A 17,858-nucleotide genomic window follows, 5' to 3' on the forward strand; every position below is an offset into this window, starting at 1 on the left:
TTATTTATGCTGAATTATTCAAGTATCTAAGCCAACCATTAAAAAGTCACACTCACACTCCCTTATTATGGCTACTCTCAGTTTGTCAATCCATACTTAATATTATAAATGCGAAAGTAACTCTGTCTGTCTGTCTGTTACTCAATCACGCCTTAACTACTGAACCAATTTGCATGAAATTTGGTATTGGTACGCAATTTGCGTGAGAAAGGACATAGGATAGGTTTTATCCCGGAAATCCTACGGGAACGGGTTTTTCTTTGAAAACGCGGGCAAAGCCGCGGGCGGAAAGCTAGTATGGCATAAAAGTGATAAAAGTGTCAAAAAAAATTGCGTCGCTTCCGTAGACAGAGAAACCGTCGCTTAGAATATTTAAACTTAAACAAAAAAGAAAGAATATTTAAACTAATGTTGCGTATTTAGTCAAGTTCCAGCGACCACGGGATGTCTTTCAAAAAAAAATATTATAATTGAAATGAATTTAATTGAGGTCTGTAATTACCTACAATAAGATGGTTAGTGTATTACTGATTTATTCTATGTTTAAACCACAGGTTTAAACAGTACCACGATCTGGAGATCGCGTCTTCTTAGAAAATGATTAGGGATGTCGTCGCGACGGTTGAGTGAGCGATTCTCCGTAATCACTTCCTTAGTTCCAGTTATTAACATAACTATTGCAACAAAGTGGATACATTGTTGCAAGTAAGTATTAATATAATAGGTAAACTACTAAAATATGGATTCAGCGGGTTTTGGATGTATAACTCCTCCCTCTGTAAGTTCGAGATTATCCATGGGGTTGGGGATGATTTCGAACATCGAATTACATTTTTATACGATTTCTGGCTAAACTGTACATTAGGGCGTGGAGTTGAGAGTTGTAAATTTTTTTGTGGTTAGCTATAATAATATTGTCCTATGGAACCTAAATCTGAAATTTCACTCTGAGGAAACTTTTAGTTTTTGAGTTACGAATTTTTGAAAATCGTAAAATTACTATAGAAAGTTAGTCCATCTTGTTTTTGTTACGCATATTTATTAATTCTCAATATGTAAAATTATTATTTTCCACTATTGAAATTTACGTCATGTATGTTACATATTACCAAAATATTAAGTACTATCTAAACATCTTTCATACCAAATGCCATTCTTAAATTTTTAGTCTATGAAAAATGACGCAAAATGGCGCCCGCCAAAAATTTTGCTCGAACCAAGTTTTAAAAATTAATAATTATCATGTAGTTACATACTTACCGATGAAAAGTTATTCCTTTGCACTTTTCCGTATTATTTGTGCAATATCGTAACACACACGAAGGCATATTTGATGAGTTTCACTTTAAAACAAACAAAAAATGAGCGTGAAATTCGCGCCAATGAGCGAGCAAACGACTGAGTGCAGATAAGCCATTTGACCTAGGTATGTTGAGCGGAACATAAGTGATGTAGGCGGTGTCGTCTCCATACGTAGTAAAAGTATCTCAATGCTCAAAAACTAAAAGTTTCCTCAGAGTGAAATTTTAGATTTATGTTCCATACATTATATTCTAACCAAAAAAAAAGATACGACTCTCACCTCCACGCCCTATAATGTAACTAGCGGTCCGCCCCGGCTTCGCCCGTGGTACCTACATGTTTAAACTATCCTATCTCTCAAGTTGGATCGAACTGCACATGGTGTGCGAATTTTATTATAATCGGTTAAGTGGTTTAGGAGTCCATTGAGGACAAACATTGTGACACGAGATTTATATATTATACTAGCGGTCCGCCCCGGCTTCGCCCGTGGTACCTACATGTTTAAACTATCCTATCTCTCAAGTTGGATTGAACTGCACATGGTGTGCGAATTTTATTATAATCGGTTAAGTGGTTTAGGAGTCCATTGAGGACAAACATTGTGACACGAGATTTATATATATTAAGATAAAGATTTACCCGATTCCTTATAACTTATGAATACAAGACAAATAATCACTACATATGTATATAAAACAAAGTCGCTTTCTCTGTCCCTAATCCTATGTCCCTTTGTATGCTTAAATCTTTAAAACTACGCAACGGATTTTATGTTTGATGAAAAATTGATAAGTTCTGTAATACATTCGTCCTGCAGCAAGGATGTGGTTTCCATTTCAGGACATAAGAAACGTGCTTCGTCAAGTTCTAAACAGGATTGCGTGAGCATACTTACTTTCAACCCTTTCACTAGGATATAAAGATATTTAGGAAGGATAATGGAAGTAAGATTATCAACATCACTTTGGACAGGTAGATAACTGTATTAATTTTTTTAATAATTGAACATTTCGTTATTAATTAATGGTATATGCATTATGCATGATATTAATTTAATCTGATTCTGTTTTGTACATATGCTTTAAGCTCAATACTTTGCTCTATTTTATTTAACAATATTTTCTAAGTTTACAGGATATAGTTAGGTACTAACTTATTCGTAACTATATAGCTGTGCCCGTGACTTCGTCCGCGTGGAATAGTGACTGCATAGTATAGAACTACTACATACTTGACATACAAGTATTGAGTAAACACGTAACTACTACCATGAACAATAATTAAAAGTATTACGTACCTACATATCAAAGAAAATGAAGAACCTAACCTATACCAAATAGTTACTATTGTATTTATTTATAAACTGGCCGACGCGCAGCGAACGCCTCTGCGTCTTTCCAAACTATACAAGGCCAGCACGCAACGGTGTGAAACTAATACGTATAGTTTGGAAATAACTTTTTTACAAAGTTCTTCCAATCTATACAACAGTAGTACCCAAATACTCGCGTATACTTTGTAGTGAAGTAAGTAAAAATACCGCTCCAAAATATACAGCGCCAATACGCATGCGGACTAATCGTGTATGTTTCGGAGTAAGCGCGCCGTCTTTCCATTGCTCGCATTTATATTATTGTATTATTAATTATTAAATCTATTATTAAAATGTATATATGTGTATGTAATGTTGCGTACTGATCGTAATTTTTTTGTATCGAGGATGCTTGTGTCTTTGTTCCCGACTATACTGCACGATTCACAATAGTGCTAAAATTTAAGAATCTAACAAGTCCAGTAAAAGACGGTTGCGACTTGCGAGGCGACGGAGCCCTGCTTCACGGGGCTCCTATTTTTGTATAGTTAAAAAAAACACGAACCTAACCTAACCCATATAGGTACAATTTATTTTCCTAAGCAATGCCTAATAATAGGTATATATTTATTCCATATTTTACTGAATCAATAATAATCAAGAAGAATAAAAGTAGATAGATATAGCTGTACAAGTCTTTGATTACCTATAAAATATTTATTATTTCGCTCCAGCGTAAGTGGTGTAGTAGGTATATTTTGCGTCTGATCGTGTATACAAAGAAGCAAGCATCCGCGTTACAAAGTATATATGTCGTGGCCATATCGTAGATTTGCTCATTTCATGAAATGGAATTTAGTTTGGCCAAATGTCGATGACCAAATCGTGAAACCGTCAACGTTTTTTAATTTAACGATCTGATCAAACTATGTTGGCCATTTCATGAAATGAGAAAATCTACGATATGGCTACGACATATGCATTGTAAACCACGCGCGACTGGCGACAGCATGTCAAATGTCAATGTGAAACTGTAGAGGCTGTCGAGGCCTACACTTACCTATAGGTTTAACCTGTGGGTTTAACTATTGATAACAGATTCAAATGGAGGATGCATATCGAAAAAGTGTGCAATAAATTGCGATCTTTTCTGGCAAACTTGTAGGTATATAATTAAAAACAGATTACCATATGAAACTAGACTGTAGTAATTGTACAATGCTTTTGCTGACTCCATAATATCATACGGCCTATCTAGCTATGGTAGGACTCACAAAACATATTTAAAAAGAATTCTGAATTTACAAGTTCGAATTCTTAAAATAATAGATAGTGTCACCACAAATAAAAATTAAATTTAAAAATGATAGGTATGATAGTTAGGTACATCAAAACTCTTTAAACACTGTAATGTCCTGCCAATTAATTTTAAATTTGAACTTCAGTTGCTCAAGGAAAACTTTTTCAAAACAAACAATCAAACAATAAACTCTAACTGCTACCACACACGTAACACAACACTTAAGAAATTAACTAAACCATTCTCAAAAAACATGTATGGTCAACGTCGTACCGCGTACTTGCTACCGGATAATATATTGAATGGGTTGGATATTAAACTAAGAAATAGTATTATAGTCCAGGATCCTTCGCCCATTTTTGCAAGTGATTACTATCAAGCTAATTTTCCGTGAGTAGCTTTATTTTGATGAGACGCCCAATAATTTCATGTACGAATCTCTCGAGTGTGGTAGCTAACAGAGGTAACAAGGATAAAATATTTCGATTTGATGGTTCTCAAATATTTATTACGCAATTTGTAGGACAATATGTCTGTTGAATTATATAAGTATTAAATAAGTGAAAATAAAAAAATCAGCTGGTTAGTAATCATTTATGATGACTTCGTTATCGATACACATTGGAAAGGGGGACTCTTTGATCAAACCATAGATTTTGTAGGACAAATATTTTTTCGAATAATTTAGATAATTATCTTGAGATTGAACAAAAAAAACATTCAGTTAGTAATTAATATTTGAGAACCATCAAATCAAAATATTTTATCCTTGTTTCCTCTGGTAGCTACCACAATCGAGAGTTTTGTACATGAAATTATTGGGCATCTCATCAAAATAAAGCTACTCACGAAAAATTAGCTTGATAGTAATCACTTGCAAAAATGGGCGATGTATCCCGGACTATAATGAAAAAATGTTGTAAATAAAAGTTGTTCTTCGAAAAACAATCTACAAAAATGGTTTGATATAATTTCTTCGTAAACTTATAAAAAAAAGTTTTATTGAAAAATATAAACATCTCTAATTTCTGAACATTTTCGCTTATAACTTTTTGTTTATAGTTCTACGACAAAAAGTTACTGAACCTAAGTTGTAGAGAATTTAATTTGCAGCAAATAATGTTAACATAGTTTAAGAGATATATCGTAAAAACCATTTCAACCGCTATTTTCAAGGTGGCGGCCGTGGGACAAGGGTGGCGACCCCACAAACTTTGATAGCTTCACACTGACCCCCCCTACACATCAAAAAAATAAAATTGCGTCCTCTAAAAAACGCAACCCCAAATGTAACTTTTCAATGGACTAATTAAAAATACGTGCGATAGCTCGTTTGATTCGGAATGACGTCTAGAAAAATGTATCGGAAATGTGTATTAGCACACAAAAAATTGCAAAAGTTATAAACAAATTAAGTTGCAAAAAAAGGTATTTCGTTTATTGTTAATAACTCCGAAAATATTAACATTTCAGAAATTCTGAAAAAAGATTCTTAAAGAGGAGGAAATTTCCAACGTAAATCTCCCGACTCCCGGAATTCTATCTCCATTATTTATAATTTTAATTTAACGCTGAAAATAGGCCTCCACGCGATATTTTTAGGTAGCGCGCGCGGCTTCAAAACCGAGCACGTCACACTAATTATTTTTTTAAGGTATTAAATATTAATTTAAAAATAAAAAAAAAAAATAAAAAAATTATGGTGTATTCCGAACACTTCAAAGAATTTGCTCCCGTTGGAAATTTTACTTAAAGTTAATTTTTCAACAAATAAGACAAATGTTAACTAACGAAATTTTTTCGAACTTCCGTCCTTAATGCACATTAAAAAAAGTGTTAAAATAATTATTATATTTAACAAGATCGCGCCATAAAAGTTTAAAAATTTTTAATACTTTGTTTATAATAATTTTTTCAAGTTAAGTAACTTGAATAAAAAACTAGAAATTTCTAGTTTTTTTGTTCAAGTTACTTAACTTAACTTATGTAAAATTTATGTGAACAAGAGGAAACAAGAGGATGCTATTGCAATTGTTTAAATTTATCACCTCGGGTTTGAGGCATTTTCCCGAAAATCCTCCTCACTAGAATTCAATTGTTCGACTTTATAAAGCCGCGTATAAATTAAGCGCGGCAAACCATCGAACATTGGCGCGCGTTGCGGCCGCGCACTATGTAGACGGGATCGCCGCGCGCGGCGACGCGAACATTGCCGCGCTCGAACGTGCCGCGGGGCGATCCGCTCGCTGTCGGTTTTTGAGACCGCATCAAAGGAGCTTCAGTCGTTCGCTCGCGCGCCGTGTGGACTGTTTGTAGTTTTGGTGATTTGGCTCGCGCGGCGTATATGTAAAAATGGACAACGAAAAGTGCCGTTTACTAATACAATTGTATGGCGCTAATGAATTTTTGTGGAACAGCAAATCCTCCCAATGCCACAATAAATCGCTGAGGTATGATGCGTGGGTAGAAATCAGTAAGAAAATGGATATACCTATTCCTGACTTGAAAAAGAAAATGACTACACTTTTGGCGACCTACAGAAGATATGTTCGTGATGGATCGCCTGCCGCGCGCGGCAACTACGTTCAACTTAAAATATATCTACATATTGGCTCGCGCAGCAAATGAACGTCAACTCTGGTCGAACATTGGCTCGCGCGGCTGCCGCGCTTAATTTATACGCACCTTAATATTCATTTTCATTACCAAAACTTCGGTTCGGTGGTTGTTGATTTAAAATAGAAGGTTTATTCTTTATTTATTATCCTTTATTATCCTTTATTTTGATTTGAATTGGGTTTGTATCCCTGTGGTTGGTTAGGAATACCGAATTTAAAATTATTACCTACTGGTTGATTAAATTTAAAATTAGGTACAAAAGTTTGCATTAGACGCATTTGATTGTGCGCGTTGCTTTTTATTATTTTATTTTTTTGCATTATATTGACTAAGGAAATTTACTTCCTCTGTAACTGTGCTTATAGCATCTTCTAAATTTGTAATTCCTTTTAAGCGGACAATTCTTATCAAATCTTCCGGTAAGTTATATAAAAACACATTTCGCGCTGCGTTATCATATTATATTATAGTTTTTGCGGATTTTATAACTGTGTCAGTTAGCCTATTAACTTAAGATGTTAAACAATTCTTATGCGACAAAACTGGTAGTATGATTTACCATGTTTAATTTATAAAGACTCTAGCTCTAGCGCTATGCACTCTTCGGATTTTGTAGTATCACCGAAATGTTGGGAAAGTATATTTTTTAACTCTTCTCAAGACACAATATCTTGATGTTCGCTTAATAAGTTAGCTGCTTTACCAACTAGGCACTAGCCTACTTGTAATTGCGTAAAATAGGTTTTGATTCCTATTTCCTTCGACTTTAAAATTTCTTATATTACTTAGATACATATTCGCTTTTTGCTATAAATAAATTCAGTAAGCTTTCGCTACCGTCATATTTTGGTATGATACTTAATATTTCCTGCGGAATCAATTCATTTTATAATTTATATTTTATAATATCAAAAACAATTTATTTTTCTTAACCTAGTAACTATACTGTACGATGTACCTAGCTATAATATGTAAACTAATTATTATTATGCAAGCCTATTTTTGTGCTAACAAAATCAGATTAACATATGGTCCAATGATGCTGATTGGAAATTGTGGAAAATGAGACAAAACAGGGAAGTGAAAAGGTTTACTCACAAGCTGCTCGTCTGAATTCTTCCTGAGTTACACACACTGCACGACACTTTCACACGATCGCACTTAACGAATTTATTTGGTTCGGAATTTTCGCATCTACGTATAGACACTAGACAGCCCTTTTACTTAGATATTCGCGTAAAACTAAGTTTGGAGTTTTTGCGCGAAAACAGTAGGTAATATAAGAATTACTGAATATCAGGATTTCCACGCGAAAATCCTACCGGCTGCGCCAGTCAAGTTCCAGCGACCGCGGGATGTCTTTTAAAAAAATATATTTTAATTTAAATGAATTTAATTGAGGTCTGTACATACCTTCAATTAGGTGGTTAGTTCGTAACTGATTTATTATATGCACTGTTTCAGTACCACGATTTGGAGATCGCGTCTTCTTAGAAATGATTAGGGATGTTGTCGCGATGTTGAGTGGGCGATTCTCCGTAATCACTTCCTTACAAATCATAACTATTGCAACAAAGTGGATACATTGTTGCAAAAATATGGATTCAGCGGGTTTTGGATGTATAACTATTTAATAAATATTTTCCGAATATAAAGAACTAGCTTTCCGCCCGCGGCTTCGCCCGCGTTTTCAGAGAAAAACCCGTTCCCGTAGGATTTCCGGGATAAAACCTATCCTATGTCCTTTCTCGGGTATCAAAATATATCTATACCAAATTTCATGCAAATTGGTTCAGTAGTTCAGGCGTGATTGAGTAACAGACAGACAGACAGAGTTACTTTCGCATTTATAATATTAGTATGGATAGTATGGATGTATTGTACGGTTGTACCTACTGTTTAGAATCATTTTCATGGCAAAAATCATCATTTTTATAATCATTTTAGTAAGCAATCATGTTAAATATCTTCTATCTATCTTCTTTTCCTAATAATTTCATCATCACTACATCCATACTATATCCATACTATAATATTATAAATGCGAAAGTAACTCTGTCTGTCTGTCTGTTACTCAATCACGCCTAAACTACTGAATCAATTTGCATGAAATTTGGTATGGAGATAATATTTTGATACCCGAAAAAGGACATAGGTTACCTTTTATTGCGAAATATGTACCACGGGCGAAGCCGGGGCGGACCTCTAGTATAGTATAAAACAAAGTCGCTCTCTCTGTCCCTATGTCCCTTTGTATGCTTAAATCTTTAAAACTACTCAAAGGATTATGATACGGTTTTCTTTAATAGATAGAGATTCAAGAGGAAGGTTTTAGTATATAATTTACTAGGTTTTAACAAAGCCGCGGGCGGAAACCTAGTTTTTCAATAAATAAATTTAACAAGTAAGGTAATCATGATGACGAGTTTTTACGGATAGTGAAGAGAAAATATTGTAATAACTAATAACAAAATTATGATGAACATTTAGAACACCATTTCAAAGATTTTTACACGCTTTATATTAGCTTCACCTGTATGTTTGTTTGTAACCGACTTCTTTGGGCGCGATTTTGACCCACTTTAAACGGCCAGATTTCGTTCAAACTTTGTAGATTTATTGAGGACCGATGACAATACACTAATTTGATAAAATTTTCTATTTTTTAGTTCGGTTTTCTATAAAAAGCGTGTTTTTTAGTTTTTTTAAACTATTATTATTATACTAGTAATGAAACAACGCACGTCATCGGTATTGCACTCACATGTGGTTTTAAGTTTGTTCTTTTTTACATTGAAATTTATACTTTTTTTTACTTTAACCTAATATTTGTTTGTATTACTGTGGTATTACGTAACTATTTCGGCTTTCTAAAAAATTAAGTAAATACAAATATATGTGCCTACTGCCCTCTACTGCCTATCAAGGATAAAATTACTGAGGATTTAGTTACAACCCAGAAAAAAATACCTTTTGAAAAATAAACTTTGTAAAGTAAGCTGAAATTTTTGCAAGGCAATAAACAGTTTTTCTTTGATGATTGTGTGATTAATCAAGTTTTCTGATGTTCTGGAATATTGCTGCTCGTTAAGGATATCTTATTCTTTTGTTTGAAGTTCCGATGCCTGAATGGATATTTCTTTTGATAGAAAATTAGATAGACGGTCTTTGTTTTCAGTTGAGTGTATGAATCTTTTCCATCTAGCAGGCAGAACAAGTCAGTTCTAATAACCAGCCTTGGTTTTTGTCAAATAACCTCAACGATTTACGTTTCGCCTGCATGCGCTAAGAGCTTAAGAGCCACTTACCACTACCAGGCATTATATTGGCAGAATGCAAACATAGTTGTGTATAAAAGTTGTTCCTCGAAAAACAATCTACAAAAATGGTCTGAATTTCATCGTAAATTTATAAAAAAAAGTTTTATTGAAAAATATATAAATACATATCTATACTTAGATATGTATCTCTAATTTCTGAACATTTTCGCTCATAACTTTTTTATTTATCTACGACAAAAAGTGACTGGAACAAAGTTGTAGAGAAGTTAATTTGCAACAAATAATGTTAACATTTTTTTTATCAGATAAATATTTTAAGAGATACATTATATCGTAAAGACCATTTGAACCGCTATTTTCAAGATGGCGGCCGTGGGACAAGGGTTGCGACCCCACAAACTTGGTTTTAAGTAGCAAGGTTAGGCCTAAAAAATGTAACATTTCAATAGACTAGTTGTGTATGTAGTGACATGAAACAAAAGTGCTTGGAAGGGATATGCCACGTCCGATACAAATGTTTTAACCAGTTTTTATTAAATTTTAGCCTTGTATTGAGTTTACTAAAAACCATTATTATTAATCTTGTAATTAATCTTAACTTAATCCAAGTAAAGTGCGCTGTCCTATGCTATTTATTATGCTGATCACATTAGAAAAACACACTGAAAATACTATCTATGTAATACGTTTCTGCTCACATATTATCAGGAAATTAAAATCAATAAAATTGGCGTAACTAACTACTTTTTATTCAGAATAATATTATTTTACACAGCTTTCCGCCAGCGGCTTCGCCCGCATAGTCAAAGAAACACACGCATAGTTCCCGTTTCCATGGAATTTCCGGGATAAAACGAACCCTATAACCTTCCTCATGTCTCAAGCTATCTCTGTTCCAAATTTGAAGTAGATAAATCCATACAGTACTTTTTGAGTTTAGCCCGGACAGACATAAAGCCAAGCAGACACAAATTCTAAAAACTATAATTTTGGCTTCGGTATATATTGTAGATCACAATTCACACCCCAAGTATTATTTTAAATAAATATTCAATGTACAGTTTTAACTTTCCAACGATTTTATTATATTTAAAGATAATTTCAAGATGATTCATACCAAAAAAGGGCTAATTTGGCGCTACAGACGCTCAATTAATAGGCTGTAATTTCGTTGTTAACTGCTCGATTGTCATTATTTAAGGTTCATTAGAAAGATGATAAAAGTAGCTGTATGTTTTATAAGCTAAATTCTAATAATTCTAACAGTCACCGAGATTTTTACATTAAAAAAAAATATGTATGCGTGTACTAGAGTACACACGTAAGAAGTGAAACTTCTTTATGTCCTTAAAAATGTCACGAGTGTGGCGTAACGCAAAAATGTCACGCGTACGGCGTAACGCAAAAATGTCACGCGTACGGCGTAACGCAAAAATTTCACGCGTACGGCGTAACGCAAAAATGTCACGCGTACGGCGTAACGCAAAAATGTTACACTAAATTTTTGTCCAACCCCGATAAAGAAGTTTCACTTCAGAAAAAATATGTATTTCATAAAATGTGGATTTTACTTTGGTACTTGGTACTAGTTTTACATTAATAAGATACATTAAGAATCAAATGTTTATTTAATAATCTTTCAATTGACACCCTTTTTAAGTAAATCGGTATCTAGATATACCGCACAATAGAACGGCTCGATGCGACGGCCACCTTTGCTACGTCATAGCTGCCCCCTCCATACCCTTAGGAAGTGACTACCGCGTTTTTTGTGTTCAGAAAAACATGCCGATTAAGTGGATATCAGTAGTCCGTATGACGGAGGTGAGTCCCACGGAAATGAATTTTATTTCAATTGGGGACTGTACTAAATTAAAGATAGCCATGTGCACTTTTTGAGATACAACATTTGTTAATAAGTATTATATTTCATTAAAAATACGTCTCCTCTGGTTATCAGATGGGTGAAGATCGATCTTAATTCGGATCTCGTTCAACACCGCGATCTGGCTCATTCTAAGAATGCTTTTTCACCAATAAGGTGCGAGGATTGGAAGGAGTAGCGAGGAATATATTTGTAAATATCCAATAGTATCGCTTCAAACGCTTTAAGGCTTCAAACTAAATTAAGCGATATGATTGGCTCTTTACAAACACATTCCTCGCTACACATCGGCGCACATTATTGGCGGAAAAGCCACTAAGGATCAGATGCTTCTTTATTCGGAAAGCCATTTCATACTTACTCTTCATCTTTAAGGTAGTAAGTATTTCTACTATTATTTAGATTGAAAATGAATAAAAACAATTGTTAAAGAGCAAGTTTATTTATTCATGTTCCAGAAAATAATCACAATTGTAAAGCGGATACAAAGTCCTAACAGGCCATTTTGGCGACGTAGTACAAACTCTGATACATAAGTAATGTCAATTTTCTAAAATATTTTTATAACAAGTTATTGCCGAAAAGTTACAATTTTGTGCGCACATTATTTGTATCACTTAGATCACATATGACAATTATTAATTTCAAAAATTTACAATACCATTATAAGTGATTGGTTATGTTGATTAAACTTTGTTCTGACAAACACTTTACAATGACTATGATTATGATATATAGATTGGTTAAATTTCACTGCCGGACCTCGTACCTACAAATTATGCGTAATAATAATTATAAGTTACGAAATAGGATTATGAATAAGACATTTGTTCATTAAACATTAATTTGAGTTATTATTATTAACTACTTGTATACTTACATTGTAAGATGACTATGTTTAAAATTATACGATAAAACATTCCTTTATAGTGATGAAATCAAGCGATTGTAAATAAAAGTTCTAAATCCTTTACATGTAATAAAATTCTAACACAACGGTGACCCCTATCAAAACAACATATTATGCTAAACAGAACCATTCAACGTAAAAATAAATAACAAAATTATATGTACAATTTATCAATAAATAATTAAATTAAATAAAATATGATTATAAAGAAATATCAGTAAAGAATTAATTAAATTTAATAATTCAATGATCTATAAAATGAAGTTCATTATCTGCTATTCAAAACATACTGGAATGGAATACAGATAACAAATAAAAATTATGCTACCCTTACACTACGCTACATTTATTTCACGTACAATTGCGAAAATTGCGTATTTTCTACTTGCAAATCAATAATATTATGTTTATTGTTCGAAGTGATTCATAACAGCTAAGTAGAGTCATAGTGTGTTTTTATATTAGTATTTTTTTTTGTCTGAATATCACACATATTAAACGTGTAGAAAAAATCTATATTGCAAGCAAGCTTATAAAATAAAAAGCTATAAAAAACGCTGCGTAAATTAACTTCAACACTAAGATTCCACTACAACCATTAGTACCTAAAAAATGGATGTATAAAATCCACATGAGCTATAATGGAAACTTGGCACAAGTTATGATTAAAAATAAATGTTAAAAGTAAAAATTGCTAAAGCTTTATGTAGACTACGACAAAGTTACCGCAAATAAAACTTCAAGTTTACTGATATTTACATTCACAGTAAAGCACAGGTAATTATTTTTGAGTACAGTAGGATTTTCAACAGTCGATGCTTATTCTAATTCCTAGGTGGCAAGTCGTAGTCTACTGGGCTCCAAGTGTCGAACTATTGTTTTGAATTGAGCTCAGTTCTTTATAACAAGGCCATTGTACTTTTTGCGCGGACCGTGAACCCTATCAGTCAAGTTTATTGTCTAAGATACATAACGCAAACGTGAAATCAATCAAGACATTAAATGCAATATATTATGTTTACACAATACTCACTAACGCTATTATATTTATCGGTAGTAATACATTTATATACGAACTAACATTAAAAATTACTTGTTTCACAATAATCACAACAATATAATTGTGTACAATAGAACGATACAAGCTGTATGTATGCTCAAAGACAATTACGATAATAATTTATATACGTCCCTACTTAAAATGCTAATAGAAGATACTTTAACATCATTTTATATGAAGAGCGATAGACGCCACTAAATTGGGATTTATGTGCCAACAATTGTCTATTTTGTGTTAATTTACTTCTTATTCAACATTAGTGAAATCCGGCACACAACGTGACACAAGATATTTATTGAAGTGATCTTAAATTAATATTAAACAAAGTATTCAGACTTTAATCAGTCTTGTGTCGATATCAGACAAATCACCTACTCTTACAGCTCGAGTAGTTTCTTTAATGACACCTAGAAACATTACAAAAAATGGATTCTGTTTCTAGACATGACTGATAATCGATATTTTTTAAAAGTGACTAATATGTTTCGCTTCCAAGAAAAATGTGCAGTAATTTTAAATTACGTAATCCAACAACACTCATTACAGATACATTAGAAAAGTCTTAAGGGATAAGATAATAAAGCTAAACACTGATTTTATATCGGCGGTATATCTATGCTTGACACTAATAATAACCGATGGGACACCGTAAGCTACAGTGTTGATGTGATCGAATCTTTGATTAAAGTATGGCGTGGTGGCGCAAGGAGATACACAAACAGTGACGCATTGATTCGGACAACCATAGACGATTGTGCGATCACTTTTTTGGTTTACGTTTGACTGTGTCGGACCGTTTGCGTATTCCGTGCTTGGGTGAATATTACATGTTGTATGCGATGTAGATGGCGTCTATTTGGTCCGAAAGGAAGCCATCTCGGAGGTGCATGCGTTGTTTCTCGCCGCGAGAGTTGATCGGCACGACTCCGGGGTCGACTACGACCACGACGCCGACTATGAGGTGATGTTCTTCGAGCACCGTGTTGGTGACTAACGGTACCAGATTGAGAGCTTCGCTATCGTTACCGTCTAGTTCTACCACGACTACTAGTAGATTGGTCCATGTGAAAACGGCACTGGAAATGAGATAATAAATTATTAGTTCGAGTAACTAAACTAAATAAATATGGAATAGCCTTTAATTGTTAACTTGAGAAAATAAACCTAAAATATATACCATTCAGCTATCTTCTTGTGGCATCGCATCACAGAATTCTCTATATCGATAGGATGGTAGCGCATCCCGCGCAGCATGATCGTTTCGTCGAGCGCTCCGACCACAAACACGGCATCGTGAGTGTCGTGCGTGTCGGACATCAAGCCTCCCATACTGCCACACGCGGAGGCCAGTGACTCAGTATCACTATCGCGTGATATGAGGGAAGTGTCATCGCCAGTTCCAGTGGTACTAATCTCAGTTCTCCTCAGAAAGCCCAAATAACCCGTTCTCGCGTACACCTCTCCCGTGTTGCCGGTTACCAGCTGCGCGCTGAAGTGGTCCGCGTAGTCGCTCTCGTCGCCGTAAATAGTGAAGTACCCGCTCGCGTTGTGCGGCGATTGCACCCATATCTCGCCCAAATGGGAATCCCCGCATTGACCCTTAGTCTCGGGATTCGCTGTGATCACTTTTACACCGGGTAATAGTTTTCCAGATTCCATAAGACAGAGGGAATGTGGGCTACCGCGCTCGACCAACGAAACGCGATCGTTTCGCAAAGCTCGCAGGTCTACGTAGACAGTTGATGGCTCAGGACTAGAAGCGCCTTGTAGACATATAGCAATATTCACGCGGCATCCGAAAGACGTCGACACGGCTCTCGGACTCAAACCGAGAGCTGAGAAGAGTTTCGAGAAGGAGTTCGTTAAGTTTATTCGAGGTCGTTCTTCAGCGACGACCACGCATGTTCTGACACAGGCAAGATTGATGCCTTTAGCTTTTAATTGATTCACTGAACTGCCCAGGCCCTTGGTGCACAATTCCATCACTCCATAAGAGCAGAAAGTGTCACGCACTTTGTATTGAGAGACAGCACTGAGCCATAATGCAGGGTTAATTTCAACCTCAGAGGGGGGTATGAGAATAGAATGATGACCAGAATAAATGCTACTGAGACACCAGAGAGCGAAGCCGAGGCCACAGTATGGATCGAGGCAAAGCGCTATATGACGCGAAGGATAGAGCTCGCAAGCTATTTTCATTGAACGACATAGAGATGTGACTGCTGCGTGCGACATTTTGATACCAGCCAGCATTCCCGTGGTAGATACGCTAAAGTCCAGGTAAGCTAACATTTCAGCCGTTGGTGCTCTGTATAGGATAGGTAATTTCTTTTTCGGCATATCATCCGTGTCCAGGGTAATGGGCCACGCCTTGCTATCGATTACGTTACTGGCTTCTTTTGAGCGCAGTAACTTTATCACAGATTGATTAGAGAGGACTAGTGTGGCTTTGCTGACATCTACGATCATTCGTACAGTTGGCAATGTCGTGTGGAGGTTTTGTGGGTGCGGCGGGCGAATTGTCACCGGAACTGCGCCGACGTAGAGACAGCCGTAGAATGCGCAAATGAGATCAAGTCCCGGGGGAAATATTAAAGCGACATGATCGCCAGTATTGACACGCCCCTTTTCTAACAAAAGATTCCCAATTCTCTCAGCCTTTTTGTGCAATTCAGCGCATGTAAGAACTTTAGTAGCTGCTCCTTTTGAATTCAGCAACGTGAATATAACGTGGTCCGATGTGCTCTGTGCGCGCCATCTTAGGATTTGAGATATGAATTGATACTGAAACAAATAGAAAAAAAAAATGTAAGAAGTAAGCTCAAATTAATATTATTGAGTTTAATTTAAGAAAGAAATATACCTTGCGAGCTGCATCCGAATCATCAGAATATCCCATATCGCGGCCTTGCGCAGATGCAAGGCGGTTGCCTTGAACAAGGTTGCCAACAATAACGGATGCGGGACCGACATCTACAAAATGAATACGTTTTAAACACATCACATTTATCCAAGAGCAAAATAGAAAGAAACCATTTATTTCAACACACAACAATAAAATTATAACAAAGACATAAATAACGAGTTAGTAGATTAATGGCATACCCGAGTGTATTTCTCTTGGTTTTGGAAGATTAGTGACGCACGTGTGTGGACACATCAACACATTGGCTGGGTGTAGAGTGCCCTCAAGGAATCTTCGCTTGCATTCGCTGAGATGTATACCACCGAGAGGTGTTTTGGGCAGATAGTTGGGCTGAACCAACGCCAGGCAATATATCCCCACTTGGTGAATCGAGTCCACCGCTTGCAAGACGCGTGACATCCATTGGAATGACTGCAAATTATAGAACAAGCTAATGAATGATGGAATCCGTATGAAATTAATCTTATTAAAAGTAGCTTCTGTTAATTTATACTATTACTGATGGGCAAATTTATTTAAAGTAGGTACATAAATTGAATAAACTAACAAGACAACTAACACAACAAATGCGAGAAAAGGGGGTAAATCTTACAATTACAAAAATAACTCGGTTATCAAACAAAACATCGAAGAAATACATCACAATGCTCCATCTCACCTCCTCCTCCCCACAGTCCGGGCGCTGTTCGGCCACTATACAGATCCGTTCATCCCGCAGCACCCGTACAGAGAACACCGCTATACGCCCCCGGTATATGAACTTCATCGGCTCCACGGCCAGCACGGTCGCTATGATGTCGTCCATGTTGTGCTTGCGGCCGGTTACCGTCATCAGCCCGTCGCGGGAACCGCATACGAACACGAGACCTGGGGAAATTGGTTTTTTAAATAAATAAATAAATAAATAAAAAACACTTTATTGTACAATGCACAGATATAAAATACAATAAATAGGTTAGTTAAATAATAAGTTTTTTGTGGAATACTTATTTTTAAATATGATAAAAATATTGAATTTGGATTATATCTCTATAGATTATTATATTAGTTAGATGAGTATATTTTGTGATAAAATTGCTATAAACTATGCATCTATAAGTATTTATAATTTATATACTTATGCATCTATATTTATAATTCGAATTTGGATTATATCTCTATAAGATAATCAACTACTAGTTAGATGAGTATATTTTCTGATAAAATTTCTATAAATTATGCTGCTATATATCTATAAACAATATGTCTAGTTTGCCTATG

General features: G+C 35.2%; 1 protein-coding gene across 3 annotated transcripts in view; it reads right to left on the minus strand.

The window, feature by feature from the left end:
* Positions 1 to 12,125: 12,125 nt before the first annotated feature.
* The window catches only part of DIP2 (disco-interacting protein 2), a 69,089-nt gene continuing 63,356 nt past the window's right edge, over positions 12,126 to 17,858 (minus strand). For all 3 annotated transcript variants that reach the window (XM_089713762.1, XM_089713838.1, XM_089713708.1), the window contains 5 exons: positions 17,257 to 17,465; positions 16,778 to 17,009; positions 16,536 to 16,645; positions 14,850 to 16,456; positions 12,126 to 14,748 (listed from right to left, as the gene is read on the minus strand). In XM_089713762.1, the coding sequence (XP_089569888.1) occupies positions 14,496 to 14,748; positions 14,850 to 16,456; positions 16,536 to 16,645; positions 16,778 to 17,009; positions 17,257 to 17,465 (2,411 nt within the window). In that variant the 3' untranslated portion in view covers positions 12,126 to 14,495. The remainder of the gene's footprint in view (positions 14,749 to 14,849; positions 16,457 to 16,535; positions 16,646 to 16,777; positions 17,010 to 17,256; positions 17,466 to 17,858) is intronic.

Source organism: Colias philodice, chromosome 1 (genome assembly GCF_061535455.1).
Source record: "Colias philodice isolate Cphi_HAF_F1 chromosome 1, ilColPhil1 Martin Lab GWU primary, whole genome shotgun sequence".
NCBI classification, from domain to species: Eukaryota; Metazoa; Arthropoda; class Insecta; order Lepidoptera; family Pieridae; genus Colias; species Colias philodice.